General features: G+C 43.3%; 1 protein-coding gene across 1 annotated transcript in view; it reads right to left on the reverse strand.

The window, feature by feature from the left end:
* Positions 1-7513, reverse strand: part of TMC1 (transmembrane channel like 1) — a 114744-nt gene that overhangs the window by 86659 nt on the left and 20572 nt on the right. Inside the window, exon 4 of the mRNA XM_019518229.1 lies at positions 1075-1215. Coding sequence (XP_019373774.1) covers positions 1075-1215 — 141 coding nt within the window. The remainder of the gene's footprint in view (positions 1-1074; positions 1216-7513) is intronic.

The raw sequence follows: 7513 nt of genomic DNA on the forward strand, positions 1-7513 counted from the left end.
TCCACAAGAGAAGGCTGAAGGGGGATCTAGTGGCCTGTTACAAACTAGTCAGGGGGGACCAGCAGGCATTGGGGGAGTCCCTGTTTCCCCGAGCACGACCAGGAGTGACTAGAAATAACGGTCACAAGCTGGCAGAGGGTAAATTCAGATTAGACAGCCAGAGGCGCTACTTCACTGTCAAGGCGGCTAGGATCTGGAACCAACTTCCAAGTAATGTGATGCTGGCTCCTACCCTGGGGGTCTTTAAGAGGAGGCTAGATGAACTCCTTGCTGGGGTCGTTTGACCCCAGTACTCTTTCCTGCCATGGCAGGGGGTCAGACTTGATCTGCTCAGGTCCCTTTTGACCCTATGAACTATGAAACTATAAATGTAAATCAAAGAGAAAAGTTCAGACCTAGAATAGTAGAAGGTCAGGCAAAATGGACTTTTGAAACGCATTAGCTAAACTGAAAACTCTAAAATCTAACCAAGGACATAACAGGCAAATAATGTTAATAGGCACCAGAGACATAAAAAAAAAAAAAAGATTAGCTTCTTACTTTAGTTAAGATGGAAATGAAGCATTCACTAAAGCAAAAGGTAGGTTTTGCCTGTGACATACTAGAAAATGTATAAAATGCCAAGCCAACCTTCCTAAAGTTTTGTTTTTCACAAATTCAATTATTACATTATTCATTTTCCCAAAACCCTGAGAGAAAAAGTGTTTTTCCAATTAATCTTGAAATATTTGCTAAGAATGCAGGCAAGAAAGCATCCTGGGCAGTGCTAAGGCAAAAGTAATTTTAGCAGTTGATGTGGGGGGATACCATGGTCAGAAAGATGCTCCATGTTTTGACCCCAAGTCTCTACAGATAAAGGAATACTGATCCACAACAGCACATCCTTTCACTCTGAAAGGAATGAGCTTTCAGAGTGAAAATAAGGTGGACTTGAATTTGCTTAAAATTGAGTAAGTCCATAGATATAGGGAAAAAAAAAAGTAGTCAAAATTTCAGAGAGAAAAAAGCTCAAGAAAGGATGATGCCATGGAGGTATCAGACCAACAATTATTTCATAAGGAAATGAGACCATACTTCAAGACAGCTAATTTCTTTTTCATCTTCCATGGTTTGTTTCGTAATGTGGCAATTAGTTTCTTTTTCTCTTCTACTTCTTCCTTCAGTTTGGCCAGTTCTTCCTCTGTAATTGGCTCTTCTTCAGAGTCAGAGTCAGAGCTTCAAACAAAAGAGAAAAGAAAAATATTGTAACTTAAAACCAGGATTGATGGGAATTTTCAGTGAAGTGGGAATTTCCTATAACTGTTTGTTAATGTTTCAAATGAAAACACTAAATAAACTGATCAACAGTACTTAAAGCTATCTAGGCTTTGCTTATCTGAGCTGCAGCCACACTTCTGGTGTCTTGTAATTGTAACTCTGAATATGAATTTCTATAACCCATAGACAGAAATTAAGTGTTCAAACCTCTGGTACTGAAACTGGACTGCACTTTAACAAAAACTGAGATATATGAACTGACCCAAAGCTCATCGAAGCCAGTAGGAATTTTTCTTTTGAATTAAGTAGACTTTGGATCAGGTCTGAAAGAACAATATATCTGTTCCTCAAAGGTAATTCAATCTGTTAGATGTAAAGTTTCCTCTGAGAATACCTAACTTGAAAAAGTTCATAAGCAGTGGGTTCTATTAAAAACAGTGTATAAAACACAGTCAGAGTGTTTCTATTTTTGTTTTCAAACCACAGTTTTGACAGATCCGTTGTTTCCCAGTATTCTTCAGTTTATTAGTCATCCAGAACTCCACCTGGGATTTTGGATTACAGCATTCTGGATGGACAGCTCTTTGACTTTATCAAACACTACATTTAATAATAACCATCATACAAATTATTATAAATACAGAAACCAAAGTATATGACATTTTACTTTTTAGCTATTTAATATAGAGGGAATAAAAAACAGGACCTCAAATCTGCCTCAATCTGAATTTCTCTGATTTTGGGGAAAGAAGTTACTGTACTCTAATCTTTCGATTTGAGCCTTCTCTATGACTATAGTTCCTAACAAAACCCCAAACTGGAAGGCACTTGATTTCTAATTCCTTATTAAATGTGGCCAGACTATTATGAAACCACCTTTTCATGTCACATTTTGGACATTTTGCATGAAAAACTCATTTTGCAAAATGTACAGGTTCAGAATCCTCACACTATTAGACAACCAGGAATGGCCACTTTGTGCCCCAAAGCTTGTCTAGCATCTCCTCCAACTATAGGTATTGGTCCAAAAAATATATTACCAAACACACACCCCTTTTTTCATACTACCTGAACATAACAACTACCTAAACAGAATATACTACTACAATCTGGATACACAGGAACCCTTAGCTTTACATTTGTGCTGTTTAACTTGGGAGCAGCCAGGAGCTGACTGCTCCCCAGCCACACCACAATGCAGGTCCTAAACTATCTCCACCCCCTCTTCCCCCAGAGACACAGGCTCCCTGGGCCCTGCAGGCTACCCCATATCCAGGGGCAGGAAGCAGAAACCAGAAGAGGGAGGGTAGCCCTAGAAACCCCAACGGCAGCAGCCAAAGCCATGGGGGAAGCAGCATCCCAGTGGAAGCCCAGTCTGCCAACTAATCCCTCATGGGCAGCAAGTTGGACAACACTGATTTAAACAAAATAACAGTACAAGTTACCCACTGCAGGTGTTGTCACTTGCAACTATTTTGCAGCAAATATATTTGCTGTAGGTTACACTCAGTCTGGAGACCGGGAGCCATAAACATGACAGGGGTTTAATCCTTCGGGGTTGCTTTCTATGCCCCCTAAATTGAAATGGTGGGTTTTATTTTTCCATCACTGTTCACACATCATTGGTCTTAAATCTCATTAAAAGCTCAGTACACTATTCACAGTAAATTACTACAGGGGGCATCACATAACAATCCACCCCATTGACCTTCTCGTGAAATTACAGCAAGGGGGTGCTGCACACTATTAATCCCCACTACAGACTAGTGATGTCTATAGCTCACAGCTCGCTGACATGTACAGACTACCAAAAGTGGTGCAAATTCATTAATCAGTTTAATTAAATGTCATGTCATTACTTTCATTAACTGCATTAATTTTGACACATATTTTACATGCTTTTTAATTTTTTTGAATTTTTTGCTCCAATATTTTTAAATTTTTTCTTATTTTATTCTTATTCTTTTCAGTCTATCTTTATTTTTATTCTTATCTTATTTTTTATTTTCTTGTTTCTATGTCACCAAGTTAACTTTATTTTGTGTGTAAATCCACCTTTTTGTTTTTATTTCACTCAACTACCTCTACGAATAGGGCACTATAATTCACCGAGAGCTTATAATATGTGCACAAATCTGCACCCCATGAATTTCTTATATATCTTTTCATATGTCTACTGGAGTATTGTGGCATGCTAATTAGAACTGTGATACTGCACTCCTTGCATTATTTTATAGGGGGTCTCAATCCCGGAAAACACCTGGACCTCCCCCCCACTTCTGCATCCACATTCCTGCATTCACATTTCTTCACTGTTGGGGGTGGTCATTGTTTCATTCTATGTTTCCCTTCCATCCCCAGACACTGCTCTCCATGTCTCTGTTAGGGTTTTGGTTCCCATAGCCCTCCAAATCCCAGTTTCTTCAGGCTGTCCCCCATGCTCTGCCTGCCAAATTCAAATCCACATAACAACCATCCAAGCTCACCCCACACTCCCCCCAGGCTAACCAGAGACCCTGGCCTTCTGACTGGACATACCCTGTCCCCTCCCAGGAGACAGGAGCAGAGAGCTGCTTCATTATCACCTTCCTTCTCTCTGAATAGGACACTGAAATTCTCCAAGTGCTTATAATATGTGCACAAATCAGCACTCCATGAATTTCTTATTTCTTCACATGCATATTAGGCATCCAGTTAATGTGACCAATGGTTGGTAATGCATTTTAATGTCCTTGCCACATTTCACACCCCCCACTTCATACATACAAAGCAAAGGAAAACCTGTAGACTTCAGCCCTGTCTAGTTTCCCCATACCAACAGTCTGCCCCTCCACCACACACACTAGATACAATGTACTTATGAGACAGACAGTAGTGTTGCAATGAATTTTTTTTTATTATTTATAGAAACACTCAAAGGTAACTGCAGAATGGTTTAGCATTCAGCGCTGATTGTTCAGTGGCCTACAGAGCACCCTCTCCATCTGCAGCAGCCAGAATGTGTGCAGCTAGGCAATTCCGTACAATGGCTTCCTGACCAGCATTTGCATGCTAATCATAGGAGGCACAATGTCCTGCCTGCCCACATCTCTGTCTGGCCACTGCCTCCCGCATTTCCTCAGACCAGGACTCACTGAATACCTCCCCTCTAGTCTCACAACTAATGTGGAGCATGCAGGCTGCCAAAATGAATGCCATAATGTTTTCTGGCTACATCTTGAGCCTGTAGTTCAGTGACCTCCACCATGCTTTCAGACGGCCAAAGGCACATTCCACAGTCAGCCAACATTTGCTGAGGTAGTAGTTGAATACCATCTTTCACCAGTCAGTAACTTGTCCTCCATATGGTTTCATGAACCAGAGCAGGGACGGGTAAGCTGCATCTGCTATAATAAGTGGGGGCACAGCAACACCCTGTATCACTGCTTTGGGAACTCCAGGAACATATAGTCCTTTCTCCATCATGCCAGGCAACAAGTTTCAAAAGACATGAACATCATGCGTACTGCCTGCCCAGCCTGTATAAATGTTAGTGAACCAACCTCAGTGATCATCAATTACGGCCTGGAGGATCACCAAAGCAAATCCCTTCTTCTTGGTGAATGACCAGCTCCCCTGGGATGGAGATCAAATTGGGATGTGCATGACCTTGAAGCCTTCAGTAACTTTCCTGGGGTTATGGAGGCAGATTAAGCTGTTTGCTATGATGTCCTGCAGCACCTGGCATACCTCACATATTACCATCCTGGCTGTGCAGGGATCCACACTGAACTGGTTTCCAATGAAGCAGAGGCTGGTGGGGGTGGCCACTTTCATGATGGCCAGGACCACCCTCTTTTCTGGTGTTATAAAGTGATGCATGACAGTGTCCTGGTGCATAATGTGCAGCAACAGTAGAAAGACTATGTGCACAAAGGTGTCCCTGTTCATAGAGAAGCTCTCGAGCCACTGTTGATCATCCCACGTCAATAATACGATGCACTCCCATCAGTCAGAGCTGCTTGCATGAACTCAGGCCTTGAGATCATTGCTCTATTGGTTGATCCACAGAAACCTCTCAGCCTTGAGATCCATGGCTTCCTCTCAGTTCTCCAACTCCAACTCATGGCCCACTGACTGGAATAGCAAGGCCTGAGAAGCTGCTACCCTGCATTAGCACATTTGTAGAAGGTCCATCATAACCTGTGTTGTGTTCAGTAGCAGTATATACATTATTAAGTGCCTCCATTCTTCAGTTAGACACCTCCAGGGCATTCAGCAGCAGCTGGTTCTCCTTGCAGATTCCGTCAGGATTCATCAAAACCATGTTGTTATACAGGACACAACAAGTACTGTTTCACTCAAACCACCACCTGCTTGTACTAAAGGGGTTGAATAGGGAGAGCTGTTGAATAGGGTTGTTAGCATTATAACAGCCCTGCTCTTTACATTTCAATTCCTGCACACCTCAGGCTCCTGTAACTATTCCTCCCCTAAAAACTTGGGATGTCCAATGACCCCAGAAACCTATGATCCACCCAGGGCTGTGGATAATAATGCTTAGCGAAACAATGAATAGACCCATCATGAAGCATCACCCCAGCAAACACCCCCAACCTGGCAGAAGCCAGGAAAGGAATGTGGGTGTAAGGTTCTGGTGCTCTTTCTGAATAGGTCCCATTAGCACATCAAGAGCTGTGCCAGGCATCAAGGTACCAGAACCACCAAGTAATATCAAAGTCACAAATATCCAAAATCTCCCTGCACCCAGTTTTCAATGACACGTGCTCAGCAGAAAAAAGGCAGGCGCTGAGCAGAACACTGAAATGGCCGAACCCTGAATTAAAGGTTGTTGAATAGGGACATTCACATTGACAGGCCTGCTCTTTGCATTTCAGTTTCTACACACCCCAAGTTCCTGTAACTGCCCCTCCTCTAAAACCTTGGAGTTTTAGGTTTTTGGGGGATTAACCCTGAAATCTGTCAAATGTTCAGCAGAAAAAAGGCAGAAGACTAAACGGATAGACTCATTCAGATCTGTCTGCTCAGAGAGTAGGGGTGAGATCTTTGACGATGAACACCTTTTTTGCCCCATTCCTGTTACCAGCTATCACATCTGCTGGAAGGTGGGGATGTGTGCCTGAAGTGTGAAAACCAGCAAAGTCTGGAGCTGAGTGAATGCATGAACACCACTTCAGGCAGCGATGGTCAAAGGAAAGCATGATGGAGGCTTTGGTGGCAGCCTCAGAATGATGAATACAGTCTGAAGATGAATGGCAGGATGAACTCCGGGAGATGTATAGAAAGTTTGAAGAACAAGAGGCAGCATGTCACTGGGACATCATGCCCAACACAAGAGAATTTCTTGACCTGGCCAGACAGTCCTGTCAGGATATTGCAGAGAGCCAGCAAGTGGAGGCTATGTTTAGAGAGGAGCTCCTTAGATACATGACCCTGGTCCCCATTCATGAGCTGCCCCTTCCCCCACCCAGGACCACCCATGTGACATCCACTGTGCATGCCCCTATCCATTAGCTGATCCTCATGGAGGCCCCTATCCATGATCAACTCCCTCATAACGACAACCTCAGTGACAGCCACTGTGCCTGCAAGCAATAGGCACCCCTACTCTAGCAGGCCAAGGAGAGCTCCACTATGCTTTATGGATGAAGGGGAGGGTGAGACAGAGGGGATACTGTGGGGAAAGAAAAGCCAGGTGATGGGTTTTTAGTTGTTAGTGCTGTTGCTTCTGTAGGAAAATGGGGAGTGGGTATTGTGTTTCTGCATTATTTCAGTTCTGCTTTGGTTACTGACAATACACTAAATACTTTAGTGAAATTAAAATGAATTTTCATCCATGTCTGTCTGCTGTAATGGGAAGGGTTATAGAGGTGTGGGTTTTGTAGGGGAGGTAAGCCAAACCAAAGAAAACCCAGGGTTGTTTCAGATACATTGCACTAATGAAAGAGGACACATCCACCTCTAGACTGATGGGGGGTAGTTTGCCCAGAATGTGGGAAGCAAACCCAGTGCTTCTCAGTGCTCCCCAGTCACCCCACCCAAGGGGTGAGTTTGGAGAGTGGCTGGGGGCTTTCAAGGCTTTCTTATTATTGTGACCAGAGAAAGATATAGTGGCCAAACCCAGGCTAGGTGGTGGTGGACTGGCCCAGAATTTTGTTAATAAGGGGAACAATAATTGGGTGGGTTCTGCACAGCGCACGCATTTCCTGAGCCAATGCAGCTTCTCAGGGATCAAGAGTTCAGCTGGTGATTTGCA

Source organism: Gavialis gangeticus, unplaced genomic scaffold (genome assembly GCF_001723915.1).
Source record: "Gavialis gangeticus isolate Ggan-Ray unplaced genomic scaffold, GavGan_comp1, whole genome shotgun sequence".
Lineage (NCBI taxonomy): Eukaryota > Metazoa > Chordata > Crocodylia > Gavialidae > Gavialis > Gavialis gangeticus.